Consider the following 18,637-nt stretch of genomic DNA (forward strand, 5'->3'; position numbering starts at 1 on the left):
AATGCCTCGATGTTGAGGCATCCTGTAATACTGTTCCTGACTGTCGGGCTCTGTTTTGATCGCTCCCATGGAGCGATCACTTCCGGATTCACTCCACGTAATGCCCAGCAGTCAGGCAGAGCATCAGAAGCCATTGAGCAGGCTTCTGATGCTATGTAAGTGTGCTATGTGCCTCAGTAGGTTGAGGAAAATTTAGTAAAATAGCAGAACATTAAAAAAAATATATAAAAATATATGTATTTCTTTCATGTAATTGGCAAGAGTCCATGAGCTAGTGTCGTATGGGATATACAATCCTACTAGGAGGGGCAAAGTTTCCCAAACCTCAAAATGCCTATAAATACACCCCTCTCCACACCCACAATTCAGTTTTACAAACTTTGCCTCCTATGGAGGTGATGAAGTAAGTTTGTGCTTGATTTTCTACGTTGATATGCGCTTCTCAGCATTTTGAAGCCCGATTCCTCTCAGAGTACAGTGAATGTCAGAGGGATGTGAAGGGAGTAACAGTTATTGAATGCAATGGTTTTCCTCATGGGAAATCTATTTCATAGGTTATCTTTTATCGGTCGTAGAGATTCATCTCCTACCTCCCATTTTCAGATCGACGATATACCCTCATATTCCATTACCTCTACTAATAACTGTTTCAGTACTGGTTTGGCTGGGTGTCTTCGGTAAGTATGTTTTCATTACTTAAGACACACTCAGCTATGGTTTGGCACTTTATGTATTAATATAAAGTTCTAAATATATGTACTGTACTTATATTTGCCATGAGTCAGACTATTCAGTTTCATATTTGGGAAAAAAACATATTTAGGAAAATATTTTTCTTACCTGGGGTTTAGTCTCTTTTTCAAATTGACTGGTTTTTCATTAAATTTTCGCGGGCAAAATTAGGCTCACGAGGTGCAAAATGCTGATGTTTATTGCATCATTCTTGGCGCAATAATTTTTTAGGCGCAAAGGTACGTCCGGTGACGCAAGTTCATCATTTCCGGTGTCTTAGTTGACACCGAGTTCCTTGCACAAGGTTGCGTCTGCAATGATGCGAGTGTGTCATTTCCGGTTGTTGTTAGCATCCAAAAATGTCATTTTGCGTTGTGCGCCATACTTGGTGCCAAATAATTTCATTATTTAAAACCCCATTCCTATGTGCCTCTTGCCTTTTTCTATGTCAGAGGGCTATGCTGTTTGCATTTTTCCCCCTGAAACTGCCATATAAGGAAATTGATAATTTTGCTTTATATGTTGTTTTTTTCCTCTTACATTTGCAAGATGTCTCAGTCTGATCCTGTTTCAGAAACCACTGTTGGAACCCTGCTGCCTGATACCAGTTCTACCAAAGCTAAGTGTATCTGTTGTAAATTTGTGGAGATTATATCTCCAGCTGTGGTATGTAATAGTTGTCAGGATAAGCTTTTACATGCAGAGAATGTATCCATCAGTAATAGTACAATGCCTGTTGTTCCTTCAACATCTAATGTACAAGATATACCTGTGAATATAAAAGATTTTATTGCTGATGCGATTCAGAAGGCTTTATCTGCTATCCCACCTTCTAATAAACATAAAAGGTCTTTTAAAACTTCTCATAAAGTTGATGAAATTTCAAATGACCGACAACATACTGAATTATCTTCCTCTGATGAGGATCTATCTGATTCAGAAGATCCTACCTCAGATATTGACACTGACAAATCTACTTATTTATTTAAAATAGAGTATATTCGTTCCTTGTTTAAAGAGGTGTTGATTACGTTGGATATTGAGGAAACTAGTCCTCTTGATATTAAAACTAGTAAATGTTTAAACTCTGTTTGTAAACCTCCTGTGGATACTCCAGAGGTTTTTCCAGTTCCTGATGCTATTTCTGATATGATTTCTAAGGAATGGAATAGGCCTGGTACTTCTTTTATCCCTTCTTCAAGGTTTAAAAATTGTATCCTTTGCCAGTAGTTAGTTTGGAGATTTGGGAAAAGATCCCCAGAGTTGATGGGGCTATTTCTACTCTTGCCAAACGTACTACTATTCCTATGGAAGATAGTACTCCCTTTAAGGACCCTTTAGATAGGAAACTTGAAGCTTATCTAAGGAAAGCTTATTTATATTCTGGCTATATTCTCAGGCCTGCCATTTCTATGGCTGATGTTGCAGCTGCATCAACTTTTTGGTTGGAAAGTTTAGCGCAACAGGAAACAGATCCTGATTTGTCTAGCATTGTTCGCTTGCTTCAACATACTAATCATTTTAACTGTGATGCCATTTTTTATATCATCGAAATTGATGCTAAATATATTTCTTTAGCTATTTTAGCTAGAAGAGCTTTGTGGCTCAAATATTGGAATGCTGACATGGTATCTAAATCTAGATTACTATCTCTTTCTTTCCAAGGTAATAATTTATTTGGTTCTCAGTTAGATTCAATTATTTCAACTGTCACTGGGGGGAAGGTAGTTTTTTTGCCTCAGGATAAAAATGGTAAATCTAAAGCTTCTAACTGTTTCCATTCCTTTCGACAAAACAAGGAACAGAAACCTAATCCTTCCCCCAAAGAATCTGGTTCCAATTGGAAACCTTCTTCAAGTTGGAATAAATCCAAGCCATTTAAGAAACCAAAGCCAGCCCCCAAGTCTCCATGAATGTGTGGCCCTCATTCCAGCTCAGCTGGTAGGGGGCAAATTAAGATTTGTCCAAAGTATTTGGGCAGAATCTGTCCAAAATCAATGGATTCAGAGTATTGTCTCTCAAGGGTAACGAATAGGATTCAGAGTAAGACCTCCTGTGAGAAGATTTTTTCTCTCACGCATTTCTGAAGTGTGTTTCAGACCTGGAGCTTTCAGGGGTAATCATACCAGTTCCGTTTCAGAAACAGGGTCTGGGGTTCTATTCAAATCTATTCATTGTCCCAAAGAAAGAAAATTCATTCAGGCCAGTTCTGGATCTGAAAGTTTTGAATCGTTTTGTAAGAGTACCAACTTTCAAAATGGTGACTATAAGGACTATTCTGCCTTTTGTTCAGCAAGGTCATTATATGTCCACAATAGACTTACAGGATGCATATCTTCATATTCCGATTCATCCAGACCACTATAAGTTTCTGAGTTTCTCTTTTCTAGACAAGCATTACCAATTTGTCGCTCTTCCATTTGGCCTAGCGACAGCTCCAAGAATCTTTTCAAAGGTTCTCGGTGCCCTACTCTCTGTAATCAGAGAACGGGGTATTGCGGTGTTTCCTTATTTGGATGATATCTTGGTACTAGCTCAGTCTTTACATTCTGCATGGTTAGAGGATCAATTTACCAAAAAGTTCCTTGATTCCTCATTCAAGGCTCACCTTTTTAGGTTTCCAGATAGATTCAGTGTCCATGACTCTGTCTCTAACAGACAAGAAACGATTAAAATTGGTTTCAGCTTGTCTCAACCTTCAGTTTCAATCATTCCTTTTAGTAGCTATGTGCATGGAAATTTTAGGTTTCATGACTGCAGCATCGGATGCTATCCCCTTTGCTCATTTTCATATGAGACCTCTCCAGCTTTGTATGCTGAATCAATGGTGCAGGGATTATACAAAGATATCACAATTAATATCCTTAAATCCCAATGTTCGACTCTCTCTGACTTGGTGGTTAGATCACCATTGTATAGTTCAAGGGGCCTATTTTGTTCATCCAACCTGATCTGTGATCACAACAGATGCAAGTCTTTCAGGTTGGGGAGCTGTCTGGGGATCTCTGACAGCACAAGGGGTTTGGAAATCTCAAGAGGCGAGGTTACCAATCAATATTTTAGAACTCCGTGCTATTTTCAGGGCTCTTCAGGTTTGGCCTCTGTTGAAGAGAGAACCGTTCATTTGTTTTCAGACAGACAATATCACAATTGTGGAATATGTCATTAGGGTGGGACTCACAGTCCCCAAGCTATGAAAGAAGTATCTTTGATACTTTCTTGGGCGGAATCCAGCTCATGTCTAATTTCTGTGGTTCATATCCCAGGTGTATACAATTGGGAAGTGGATTATCTCAGCCACCAAACTTTACATCCGGGGAAGTGTTCTCTCCATCCAGATGTGTTTTTTCAAATTGTTCAGATGTGGGGTCTTCCAGAAATAGATCTGATGGCTTCCCATCTAAACAAGAAACTTCCCAGGTACCTGTCCAAGTCCAGGGATCCTCAGGCGGAGGCAGTGGATGCTTTAGCAGTTCCTTGGTGTTACCAACCTGCTTATATCTTCCCGCCTCTAGTTCTTCTTCCAAGAGTGATTTCCAAGATCATCATGGAACAATCATTTGTGTTGCTGGTAGCTCCAGGATGGCCTAGTGCTTAGTCATAGAGGTTTCTCTGACTCAGTGATCAATACTATGTTACAGGCTCATAAATCTGTTTCTAGGAAGATTTATTATCGAGTTTGGAAGTCTTACATTTCATGGTGTTCTTCTCATAAATTCTCCTGGCATTCTTTTAGAATTCCTAGAATTTTACAGTTTCTTCAGGGTGGTTTGGATAAAGGTTTGTCTGCAAGTTCCTTGAAGGGACAAATCTCTGCTCTTTCTGTTTTATTTCACAGAAAGTTTGCTAAGATTCCGGATATTCACTGTTTTGTACAAGGTTTGGTCTGTATCAAGCCTGTCATTAAAGGGATACTAAACCCATATAAGCCTATAAAGCCTTCAAAACCAAATTAAGACTCCAAGGAGGAGAGATTGATTTAAAGGGATACTAACCCCAACTTTGTTCTTTCATAATTAAGATAGAGCATGCAATTTTAAGTAACTTTCTAATTTACTCCTATTATCAATTTTTCTTTGTTTTCATGCTATCTTGATTTGAAAAAGCAGTACTGTAAGCTTTAGAGCTGGATCATTTTTTGTTCAGCACCTGGGTAGCACTTGATTTGTGGCTAAATGTAACAAACCAATCAGCAAGCGCTACCCAGGTGCTGAACTAAAAATGGGCCGGCTCCTAACCTTTCATTACTGCTTTTTCAAATCAAGATAACATGAGAACAATGAAAAATTGATAATAGGAGTAAATTAGAAAGTTGCTTAAAATTGCTTGCTCTATCTGAATCATGAAAGAAAAAAATTTGGGGTTAGTATCCCTTTAAATCAATCTCTCCTCCTTGGAGTCTTAATTTGGTTTTGAAGGCTTTATAGGCTCCTCCTTTTGAGCCTATGCATTCTTTGGACATTAAACTACTTTCTTGGAAAGTGTTGTTCCTTTTGGCAATCTCTTTCTTATGAATCTCCTTTTCTGATTTTCCATCAGGATAAGGCAGTTTTGCGGACTTCATTTAAATTTCTACCTAGATCAGTCTCGACTTCGTGGGATTTTAAGAATGAAGCTTCAGTTGATCAGATTTGCAAAGCAGCAACTTGGTCTTTGCATATATTTATTAAATTCTACCTTTTTGATGTATTTGCTTCCTCGGAAGCAGTTTTTGGTAGAAAAGTTCTTCAGGCAGCTGTTTCAGTTTGATTCCTCTGCTTATGTTTATTTTTTTCTTTTCATTTATGAGAACAAACTTATATTTTGGGTTGTGGATTAATTTTTTCAGTGGAAAATGGCTGTTATTATTTGTATCCCTCCCTCTCTAGTGACTCTTCTGTGGAGTTCCACATCTTGGGTATTACTATCCCATACGTCACTAGCTCATGGACTCTTGCCAATTACATGAAAGAAAACATAATTTATTTAATAACTTACCTGATAAATTAATTTCTTTCATATTGGCAAAAGTCCATGAGACCCACCCTTTTTATGGTGGTTATGATTTTTTGTATAAAGCACAATTATTTCCAAATTCATTTTTTTGATGCTTTTTACTCCTTTCTTTATCACCCCACTACTTGGCTATTCTTTAAACTGAATTGTAGGTGTATTGAGGGCTGTATTTATAGGCATTTTGAGGTTTGGGAAACTTTGACCCTCTTGGAAGGAATGTGTATCCCATACGTCACTAGCTCATGGACTCTTGCGACTATGAAAGAAATTAATTTATCAGGTAAGTTCTTACATAAATTATGTTTTTTTAATAAAATAGCCCCATATATCCCCCATATAGTCACTCTCCCCCTCCCCTATGTGGCTTCAAAGATGGCAATGCCCAGTGCATCATGGGGCTTCTGGAGGTGTCCCTAGCCTGCCTCATCCAATCTGAGCTTGCTCTATAATTTAATGTATAATAATAAAAAATTTAATTTTTCTAATAATGTCAATATTAGTAAATATTGACACTGACCAGTGTGGATCTCCCTCCCTCTCCTCACTTGCGTTTTTGTGGGAGAGAGAGATCTGTGTTGAGAGAGAGATTTAGTTAGTTATATTAGTTTAAAATTGGAGACCCAACGGTTCTTTGCCGAGCCATTAACTCCTAACTTGCCAGTGATCACTACAAATCACTGGCTCTTGCACAAAAGCACTTTTTTGCTCTGTGCATTTTTTTAGGGGTTAATTTTTTTTCAGTAATTTTTTTTGTGAGACTAAAAGGCTCTTTTCAGATATATTTATTTAATTTAAATTTAAATTTTGTGTTGTTTTTTTTTTAGTAATTTTTTTTCTCTGTGACAGATAAAAATAAATCATGTCACAGAGAACATATAGTGCTGAGGAGGCATATGCCATCCTTGCGTCAGAGTCAGACACCTCTATGTCGGACTCAGACCCCAATTTTGACCCTGCTATATGCTCAGATACATCATTAGATACAGTCTCAACTGATAGTGATGTATCTGTGGCTGCTACCCCTCCTGTTAGCCCCCATGCCAGAAGGAGACGGACGTGCTGCTCCAGCTGCCATTGCTGCGGAAGAGTGGGTAAAGCCTCATCACCAGAGGCCAGATATCCCACCCTTCACAGCAAATCCTAGCATCAATGTGGATGTGGCAGGATTTAGCCCCCAATAGTTTATGGAGGTTTTTCTGGGCGATGATGTATTGGGGAACATTGTCGCCCAAACTAATTTATATGCCCATCAGTTCCATGCTGCAAAGTCTGACTCATATTTGGCAAAGGAGCAATGGGCCCCCATCAATGTGCCAGAATTATAAAAAATCTGGGCATTTGCTATGCTTATGGGCATAATAATGAAACCCGCCATCCGCTCCTACTGGAGCAGTAACCTCATCTGCTCTACCCCCATTTTCTCCCAGTGTATGTCGAGGAAGAGGTATGAAATGATTCTACATTTCATGCACTTCCACGACAACAGCCTGTGCCCCACTAGGGAGCATCTTAGTTTGACAGGCTGTCTAAATTCTGCCCCCTGATTACCCACTTTGCTGCCAGGTTTGCAGAGGCTTATACACCTGGAAGGACTATATGTGTGGATAAATCCCTGATGAAGTATAAGGGAAGGCTGGGATTCAAGCAGTATATTCTTTCCAAGAGCTCCAGATATGGAGTAAAGGTGTATAAGCTCTGTGAGAGCGAGAATGGGTATACTCAGGCCTTCCGGGTGTATGAGGGAAAGGATAGCCATCTTGACCCTCCAGGTTGCCCAGAACATATGGGAACCACTGGCAAGATTGTCTGGGACCTGATATTACCACTCATGAACAAAGGGTACTACTTGTATTTAGATCATTTTTATACAAGTGTCCTTTTGTTCAAACTACTGTATTGCTTTGATACAGTAGCTTGCGGTACAATTAAATAGAACCACACAGGTTTCCCAGGACAACTTGCACGCACCCGGCTACAAAGGGGGGAGACCACAGCTCTGCGCCAAGAGGAGCTGTTGGCAGTTAATTACAGAGACAAGAAGGATGTGTAGCTTCTTACCACCATCCACAATGAGAGGACTTTGGAGGTCTCTATATGTGGCAGAGCTGAGAGCATAAGGAAGCCAGTGTGCATCAAAGCTTATAACCAGCATATTGGTGGGGTTGATCTAGCAGATCAGCTGCTATAGCCCTACCTAATTATGCAGATGACAACAGCCTGGTACAAAAAGGTTGCAATTTAATTAATGCAGATTGCAACCCACAATGCTTTTTTGTTGTTCAAAAAAAGCAAACCCCGGAATGAAACTGACTTTTTTACAGTTTCAGGTCCAGATCATTTCGGGGATTTTGTACCAATATGCACCTCCTCCCCGGGTGGTGATAGGAGAGAGCAGAGTTGGGGCTACTCATTTCATTTTCAAAATCCTCCCTACTGTGGCAAAGCAGAATCCTCAGAAAAAATTCAGAGTCTGTACCAAGAGGGGGTAGAGAAGGGACACCACCTTTTACTGACTGTCCTGGACAGCCTGGACTCTACATTGGGGACTACTTCCAGCGGTATCACACACTGGTGAAAAAAAAATTACATTTGCCGTTGTGTTTTTTTTAGGGGGAGGGGTTTGGTTACATTTACTGTTACTAGGTTTGTTTGTTTTTGTTTTTTAATTTTACTGTGCCAGATTTTTACATTTCACTGTTCTATTTTTTTTATAAGTTCTAAAATTGGTGCTGTATTTTACCAAAACCCCTGTCAAACCTATGCATGGGGGGCATGGGTGTACTCAGGGGGTCTTGTAGAAAACAACCTGGAGTGTTTTCTTTCAATAACTTACAACAAGTTCTCCTAAATCATAGTCAAAAAGCAGTGTGTGTATAAAAATGAAAATTGAAAAATTACCACCATACACTTTCTCCATTTTTTTTTGGCTAAAACGGTTGCATCAAAGCACTCCATATACAATACCTTGGGGTGTCAACGTTTCAAATATATACACTTTCATAGCAATAAATAAAAGTGGGGTATGCAATAGGCTCCAAACTAAAGATAGGCCTATCAGAAGAAATTCTCTCACTTTCAATTTAAATTACAAGTCATACAATTGTTACTGAATCTTCCCAAAATCCTGGCAAACCTATGCATGGGGGGCATAGGTGTACTCAGGAAGTCTTGCAGAAAACAACCTGGAGTGTTTTTTTGCAATAACTTACATCAAGCTCTCCTAAATCATAGTAAAAAAGCAATGTGTGTGTAAAAATGAAAATTGAAAAATTACCACCATACACTTTCTCCATTTTTTGTGTGGCTAAAACGGTTGCATCAAAGCTCTCCATATACAATACCTTGGGGTGTCAACTTTTCAAATATATGCACATTCATGTCAACCAAATAAATTGGGGTATGTAAAAAGGCCCCCAAAAAGACGATAGGCAAAGAAGATATGTTAAATGTGAAAAAATATCACAAACACGTGTCAGAAGTTTGACATTGCACCCGCCATACAAGCCAACAAACATATGCATAGGTGGTATCACTGTACTCAGGAGATGTTGTTGAACAAATATTGGGGTCTTCTTTGGCAGTAACACATAACAGGAGCTAAGAATTCATGCCTAAAGTACAATGTGTGCGAAAAAAAAAAAAATGCCCAGGTAGTTGAATTAGTGCATGGAAAGTGTTAAAATAACAGCATTTCAAACACCCTAGGGTGTCTACTTTTCAAAAATATATGGTTTGTTGGGGGTAAATAATATTGGGCGGCTTCAGAAATGTCCCAAATAGGTCATGGATGCATGGGATGTAAAATTCCAAGTTGGAAAACTGGAATGCGCCTCCTAAAAATACAGCCTTTTAGCCCCCTGAGAACCTGACATACCTATTCATGGGTGGTATCACTGTACTCAGGAGATGTTGCTGAACACATATTGGGGTCTTCTTTGGCAGTAACACATAACAGGAGCTAAGAATTCATGCCTAAAGTACGTGTGCGAAAAAAAAAAGCCCAATAGTTTGACAAAGACTGGTGGTTGAATTAGTGCATGGAAAGTGTTAAAATACCAGCATTTCAAATACCCTAGGGTATCTACTTTTAAAAAATATAGGGTCTGATGGGGGTAAATTACATGGGTGCATGATGACAGATGTGAAAATTCCAAGTTGGAAAACTGTAATGGGCCCCCTAAAAATAAGGCCTTTTAGCCCCCTGAGAACCAAACAAACCTATGGGTGGTATCACTGTACTCATGAGATGTTGTTGAATACTTATTGAGGTGTAAACATTGGGTATTTCCAAACTCAGGACAAAATTTAGAAACTATTTAGCATGGGTGTTATGGTAGTTGTAGATGTGTAACAGATTTTGGGGGTCAAAGTTAGAAAAAGTGTTTTTTTCCATTTTTTCATCATATTTTATAAAAAAAATTATAGTAAATTATAAGATATGATGAAAATAATGGTATCGTTAGAAAGTTCATTTAATGGAGAGAAAACGGTATATAATATATGTGGGTACAGTAAATGAGTAAGAGGAAAATTACAGCTAAACACAAACACTGCAGAAATGTAAAAATAGCCCTGGTCCCAAAGGTCAACAAATGGAAAAGTGGTCTGGTCACTAAGGGGTTAAAACATGTACAATATACATGAATATCTTTTGGTATATTTAACCTAATAAAAAAGTAAAATTAGTTATTATTATTATAATTAGTTATTAATATTAATAAGGAAGGTAATATATTCTTTAGTCATTATGTATGGCAATGTCTTTTCTTGTTTTTTTAACACATCGAAAATTAAGCTTCTCTAATAGTTCATGGGATTTCATATTTCTCAGAATAATTATAATAAAATGTTATTGAAGTAATTACATTATCTCAGAAATCTCTTTGGTTGGGTTGTAATGATGGACATTTTTTAAAGTATTAGGGAGTCGGGGGACACTGCAGTGATTTTATAGTTAATGCCAAATTATATAAGGTAATTCCATTGACAAAACATGTACTTGGTTACCAAAGGGATTTGTTCAAACTAATAAAAAGAGCAGGCAAGTAGCAAATGAGTTTTAATATAGCTAAATTAAAGATTTGCACAAATAAGGTAATCATGGAATGCAAATGATCTAGGAGTAAAAAAGTAACTTTAAATATAAATAGAATATTAACATAGAGGGTAGTTTTGGACACCGCTTCTCAAGGATAATGATGAAAAAGAAGAGAAGCATAAACAATTATTATTTTTATTTTATTAGCTTCATTGCGTCCAGTGACATCAGTGACTATTGCTTCCCTTGGTCCTGTTTTGGGGAAATCTCAAGCCATTCTTATTGGTTCAAGCTTAAAGAATGTGAACCAGTTCCTTGGAATCCCGTACGCCGCCCCTCCAGTTGGTGACAAACGTTTCCATCCTCCACAGCCGTTTACCTGGACAGGCACTTGGAATTCCACCACATCTAGGTATCATTTACAAAATGCCTTATTGTTAGGGTCATAATGTATATAGCCATTGCTTGTGATATATAAGGTTTACTTTCCAAAGGACATAATGTAAGGAAAGAAGACACTGTATAACATCTTAATGAATATGTTTTATAGAATAATGTACAGATCTTAGTTTTCTTATTTGTGATGTAATATAAGTGTGCTTAGTCCTAGGTTTAGATGATATCTATCTATATACATACACATACAAACATACACACATACAAACAATATTCTAAAATACAATAACATTACATCTCATTTTTTGCAACAGTAACTAAATATCTTCCAAGCATACGGTATAGGTAAAGCTTCTGCAATTAAAACAATACATAGAGAAAAACAATCAAACAATCAAAAACAATCAAAACCTACAGACCCCCCCCCCCATTCACATCCACCCAAATTTGTGTGCAGACGCTTGACTTTTCAAAGGGTTTTCAAATTAAAGGGATGTGAAACAGAAATTTTTGCTGTCATGATTCAGATAATATGCCTTTTTAAACAACTTTCCAATTTACGTTTATTAACTAATGTGTTTCATTCTCTTGGTATCTTTTTTTTGGAAAATGTGTCTTAATGAAGGAAAAACTGGGAATAGGTTACATTTGATCTTTAATATGTTTTTCTAAAGATCAATGCAAAACTAAAAGAACTTTTTGGATTTCATATCCCGTTAATGACCATTATCTTTGTAGGGCAAGCTGTTTACAGCCGGGAGATGGAAAGGCTCAGTATTCCTCTGTCAGTGAAGACTGCTTGTACCTTAATGTTTTTGTCCCTCAAAATATTGTAAGTATTATGTCTCCAGAATGCATGTCAATATAAGAATTACCCTTAAACCCTATTGCTATATTTATTATTTATATCCTTAGAGGCCAATTTATCAAATGTCTGTTGGACCTGATCTGACAGTGAGGATCAGGTCCAACAGACATCGCTGAATACGGAGAGCAATACGCTCTCCGTATTCAGCATTGCACCAGCAGCTCACAGGAGCTGCTGATGCAATGCCACCCCCTGCAGACTCGCGGCCAATGGGCCGCCAGCAGGGAGGTGTCAATCAACCTGATCGTACTTGTTCGTGTTGAATTGTGGCTATTCCTGTCTGCCTGCTCAGAGCAGATGGACAGGGTTATGAAGCAGCGGTCTTTAGACCGCTGCTTCATAACTGCTGTTTCTGGCGAGTCTGAAGACTCGCCAGAAACACGGGCCCACAAGCTCCATACGGAGCTTGATAAATGGGCCTCAATGCCTTTACTACCCATTCCCCAGCTTTGAACAACCAACATTGTTAGATTAATATACTTTATAACATTTAAAACTCTAAATGTCTGCCTGTTTCAAAGGCTCTATTGACAGCCTCTTAATCACATGCTTTTGTATTTGCTTTTCACAACAGTAGACTGATAGTTCATGTGGGCCATAAAGATAACACTGTGTTCATGCCCAGGAAGTTAGCACAACACAATACTAAATGCAACTCAATAGATTTTAAAGGGACACTCAGGTTAAATTAAATTTTCATGATTCAGATACAGCATGTAATTTTAAACAACTTTCCAATTTACTTCCATTAAAAAAAATGTGCAGAGTCTTTTATATTTACAATTTTTGAGTCACCAGATCCTACTGAGCATGTGCAAGAATTCACAGATTATACGTATATGCATTTGTGATTGGCTGATTGCTATCACATGGTACAAGGGGAGTGGAAATATACATAACTTTGAAATTTGTTATAAAAAAATCTACTACTCATTTGAAGTTCAGACTAAGTGCTATTGCATTGTCTTGTTATCTTGCATTTGTTGATTATGCAAATCTAATGTGTTGACTGGTCCTTTAAATAGTCACAGTCATGTGATCAGGGGGCTGTCAGAAGATGCTTAGATACAAGGTAATCACAGAGGTAAAACATATATTAAAGGGACATAATACTCATATGCTGCATCACTTTCAAGTGTTTAAACATTTGGGTATTATGGCCCTTTAATATAAAAGTGCTTGTTGTGCAAAACTGGGGAATGGGTAATTAAAGGGATTATCTATCTTTTAAAATAATAACAATTCTATTGTAGACTGTCCCTTTAAGAATCTTGTTCTAGAAAATGATAAGTTTAGAAAGGTCTATGCGCCTTATTCTCACAGGGCCAACAGACCTTACTGAATCGAGTCCACTCTTGAAAAGTTAGGACGAGCAGAGGGAGACAATGATTATACAAATACTGATATTACAAAACTGAAGAACTGGATTTATGAGTGGGATTAAAAAAAAAAAAAAACCCACAAACTGGAAAATGTTGCATCTATGATGCAAAAAGCACAGGTTATTTATGATTTCTGGTATTTTCCTGTTTTCCTGGTAGTAACAAAAGATTAAGAGATTTTGTAATTATTATTCTGTAATATTTCTTATTAGTTTGCAGTAATGCTGTAAAAAATAAAACCTACAAGGAAAACGTCATGACCCTGAAATGTAAAGCTTAGAGGAGAGAAGGAAGAGAAGTGATAGGATAAGTATATTAACGGATTTAATTAAGCTGAAGCTAAAAGCAGTGTTCACAAGATCAGCACTAGATCAAGAGGTCATGAGTTTATTTTGGTGGTGTCGTTAGCAGAAGCACTTTTTAACAGAAAGTGTAATTGATTCATGAAATAACCTCTCAGTATTCATACTAAAAACATGCATCTAACTAAGGTACTTCATTTTTTCATATGCTTTTAGTGTTGATAACCAATTATATAATATTAATAAATAATGTATACACGTGTTCACTATAACCCAAATCTATTACTATTGCAGTGCATTAAAATGATATAAACCTATTGAATATATGTTGAAACAATATGATATTTCAGAGAAAAGACTCATACCATGTAATGACCTAGATTATAAGTGGAGTGCTATTGATAGTGCAGGGTGGGGGATCAATATCTCAGGCCAAGCTTTTTAGCGCACCCTATACTTATATAAGGATAGCATGGCACCACTAAACATATCTTATATTATAAGTTGTGAGTTATGTGTTGTTGTTTCAAAAAAGTTAGCTCAACTTGAGACCTGAAGTAAAGTGTTAGGGCTAGATTAAAAGTACATTAAAACATGTAAAGCATAATAAGATCAAGTATTTCCCACACACACATATATATATAGTAAAATAAAAGAATAAGGATTTTGTGCCAAGCGCTGTCTAAAACCTGGAAATGATTTTCCTGGTTGGAGAGGTATGGAATTACCTTTAAGCTGCTATGTTCTAATGGTTATACTTAAAACTACTATCAAGTATGGTAGGTATGATGTAAAGGAAAGAAAAGAATTAGCGCTGTAAGGTCCCAAATGATAAATGGAAAAATGTCAACTATTACTTACTATATCAATGATATGGCATAGTATGTAGCAAATGTTGACAATATTTATGACCCCACTATTGTATGTAGTAATAAGATCATATAACTAAAGGTGATATGGATGAATCATTAATAATTCCTTATATGGCGTATAAAAACCAGTTGAGAATGTTGGACACAGTGATCACTGGCTGTAGTCACAGTTTTTTTACATAATCTAGTTATTCACCACTTTAAATTATATATTTTTTCTTTGCAATACGTATTCTCCGGTCATCTGGAGATTTCCTCGATCTTGGACCTGAGTTTTACATACTTTCTATGAGTTAGTTTTAATCAGTAGCCCAGACCCAGATTAAGCAGCTTTGTGCTTTTATCATACAAAATAAACTTAGACTTTTAAGCATCTGGACTCAGCACACCAGCGCTGTTTTAAAAAAACTGTGACTACAGCCAGTGATCACTGTGTCCAACATTTTCAACTGGTTTATATACCATATCACCTTTAGTTATATGATCTTATTACTACATACAATAGTGGGGTCATAAATATTCTCAACAGGATATACGGTCATTTGCTACATACTATACCATATCATTGATATAGTAATAGTGGAAATGTTTCCATTTATCTTTTGGGACCTTACAGCTCTTCTTCTTTACCTTCCTTCACACACACACACACACACACACACACACACATATATGTATATATATATTTATTTATTTATTTAAAATATATTTCTCAGTGAAGAAAAAGGAATTTCAACAATTTCTTAATGCACCTTCAGGTTTAGCGCTCTTTGGCTTAGCTCACTACAGGTTAACCCCTTAATGACAACTGACGTACCAGGTACGTCATGCATTAACTTACAGTTAATGACAATAGACGTACCTGGTACGTCAGTTGTCTAAGAGAGTGCTGGAAGCGATCGCAATCGCTTCCAGCAGCTCTCAGGGTATTGCAGTGATGCCTCCATATGGAGGCATCCTGCAATACCATTTAGAAGACTCCGATGCAGAGAGAGCCACTCTGTGGCCCTCTCTGCACCGGTAGCGATGGTGCCGGTTCGTTGGTGGGTGGGAGCACATCAGGGAGGCGGGTGGGCGGCCCATCGCTACCCGGCATCCGGTTCCTGTAAGTGCTATGTGCACGCCGGGTGCCGGGAGCGTGCGGGGGCGCGCGTGCGCGCGCGCGGGGGGCGCGGGGGCCCGATTACATGGCCACTGCCACCAATGAGAAAGGAAGGGGGGACAAAAATATAATATAAATAAATAAATATATAAGGATCTGGGAGGGGGAGGGGGTTGGGGTATTGTGGGGGGCTGCTACACTACAGAAAAATGTAAACTGGCAATAAATTGCAAAAAAAAACACTTGTTTTGGGGGCAAATTGGGTACTGGCAGACAGCTGCCAGTACCCAAGATGGCGGCAATTAGGTAGGGGAGAGGGTTAGAGAGCTGGGGGGGGATCATGGAGGTTGGGGCTAAGGCAGGAGTCCATCACAGCTAAAACATTTTAATTTTTTTTATTAAAAAAAAGAAAAACTCCTTTTATTTAGTACTGGCAGACTTTCTGCCAGTACTTAAGATGGCGGGGACAATTGTGGGGTGGGGGAGGGAAGAGAACTGTTTGGGAGGGATCAGGGGGTGGGATGTGTCAGGTGGGAGGCTGATCTCTACCCTAAAGCTAAAATTAACCCTGCAAGCTCCCTACAACCTACCTAATTAACCCCTTCACTGCTGGGCATAATTTACGTGTGGTGCGCAGCAGCATTTAGTGGCCTTCTAATTACCAAAAAGCAATGCCAAAGCCATATAAGTCTGCTATTTCTGAACAAAGGGGATCCCAAAGAAGCATTTACAACCATTTGTGCCTTAATTGCACAAGCTGTTTGTAAATAATTTCAGTGGGAAACCTAAAGTTTGTGACAAAATTTGTGAAAAAGTGAACTTATTTTTTTATTTGATGACATTTGGCGGTGAAATGGTGGCATGAAATATACCAAAATGGGCCTAGATCAATACTTTGGGTTGTCTTCTAAAAAAAAATATATACATGTCAGGGGATATTCAGGTATTCCTGACAGATATCAGTGTCCCAATGTAACTAGCGCTAATTTTGAAAAGAAATGGTTTGGAAATAGCAAAGTGCTACTTGTATTTATGGCCCTATAACTTGCAAAAAAAGCAAAGAACATGTAAACATTGGGTATTTCTAAACTCAGGACAAAATTTAGAAACTATTTAGCATAGGTGTTTTTTGGTGATTGTAGATGTGTAACAGATTTTGGGGGTCAAAGTTAGAAAAAGTGCGTTTTTTTCCATTTTTTCCTCATATTTTATAATTTTTTTTATAGTAAATTATAAGATATGATGAAAATAATGGTATCTTTAGAAAGTCCATTTAATGGCGAGAAAAACGGTATATAATATGTGTGGGTACAGTAAATGAGTAAGAGGAAAATTACAGCTAAACACAAACACCGCAGAAATGTAAAAATAGCCATTGTCATTAAGGGTAAGAAAATTGAAAAATGGTCCGGTCATTAAGGGGTTAATGCTTAAGCAAAAGCCAGAACAGAGTTTTGTACCATGCAGTATTGAAGTCTGCTTTCCTATCCAGCATTCCCATATACTAAGAGACCTGAGGCTTTTGCCCGAGTGCAGTCATTTTACTTTTAACTTGTAATATATGAGCAGAACTTCGCAAGAATAAGAGCTCTATTGATTTAACTTTAGCAAATTTAGCACTCAACAGCGCTAATATTTTTGCGCTCCACTTGTAATCTAGGCCAAAATGTCCTCCACAAAAACACAATTTCCTAATCTCTTATATGTGTATTTATCTAATAAGCATTATATTTTTGATTTGCTTTTTTTTTCAGGGAACAAATGCACCTGTTCTCTTGTATTTTTATAACAGTCCAAGTGATTATAGTGAAAATGGACAAACCTTTATAGATGGGTCTCATCAAGCGGCAATAGGCAACATTATTGTTGTAACTGCAAGTTTCCGAGTTGGTGTTTTTGGCTTCTTACTCACAGGTACCCTTTTATATCTGTATAGTTTCCCCATTTATTTGCACCACAGCTCATTTTGTTTTGTAAGGCTGAATAATGCCACAAGTCAAAGTACTAGAATTGAGTAATATATATATTGTTTCAAGGCACAGTACTTGCCCGTTAATAGAATAGTAATGTTATTCTCTTAAATTCAGTTTCTTTTTTAAATCCAATAAAAACAGACACAGTGTCATTTAACCTTTAAATAAATATACAGAACATCTGTTTTACTTTTGTCAGTTTATTGTAGACAGATGTGATTTTACTTTTATAGACTTATTCAAATAAGATTGTTAAATCTGTAGGTACCACAGTGCCAAGTGGAAACTGGGGACTTCTTGATCAAGCAGCTGCCTTAAAATGGGTCCAGGAAAACATTGTGCATTTTGGAGGTGACCCTGGGATGATATCGTTGGCAGCAGATCGATCTGGGGCGGACGCTTCCAGCCTTCACTTGCTATTGCCTGAAATAAAACCATTCAGAAGAGCTATACTTATGGTATGATTGTATCTCTCTGTAGACTACATTTGGAGATCATAATGTTAAGGATAAATTAATAGATCAATTTTCATTTTTATACAAAAAGCAGGGAGATTGACACAAATGAATAAGTGGGAGAAAAAGGTGGTAAGAGGACAAAATAAAATAAAACTTATTGGAGAAGGGATTTTGGCCAAATCATTCTCATTTTAAATTGGACAACTCTATTTTATTATCATCAAAATAAACTGTTTTTCAAAGGGAACAGACATAATTGAAATAAGCTTAGGAATGTGTAGACTGAGCTAGAGAAATTATTGAAGTTAAGCGCTCAGATCCGTTCTGTTCTACACAATTCACTATTAAAAACTGCTTGCTATTTGCATTGGAGAGAAGAAAGTTGAAGGGAATGGTATTCTTAAGAGCCCCATTAAATCTTGTTATCTTTATAATGTTTTAAGCCATTTATTTTCTCTATATCAGTAAAGCTATAGATGGGCAAAAACATATCAACTTCTGTTTAATTTAATGTTCTTC

At 37.5% G+C, this 18,637-nt stretch overlaps 1 protein-coding gene across 1 annotated transcript in view; it reads left to right on the top strand.

Moving 5' to 3' along the window:
- Positions 1-18,637, top strand: part of TG (thyroglobulin) — a 535,242-nt gene that overhangs the window by 297,506 nt on the left and 219,099 nt on the right. Inside the window, exons 38-41 of the mRNA XM_053715949.1 lie at positions 10,973-11,177; positions 11,900-11,993; positions 17,442-17,601; positions 17,925-18,118. Of these exons, the coding sequence (XP_053571924.1) occupies positions 10,973-11,177; positions 11,900-11,993; positions 17,442-17,601; positions 17,925-18,118 (653 nt within the window). The remainder of the gene's footprint in view (positions 1-10,972; positions 11,178-11,899; positions 11,994-17,441; positions 17,602-17,924; positions 18,119-18,637) is intronic.

The sequence above is a fragment of the Bombina bombina genome, chromosome 5 (assembly GCF_027579735.1).
Source record: "Bombina bombina isolate aBomBom1 chromosome 5, aBomBom1.pri, whole genome shotgun sequence".
In the NCBI taxonomy this organism is placed as follows: Eukaryota; Metazoa; Chordata; class Amphibia; order Anura; family Bombinatoridae; genus Bombina; species Bombina bombina.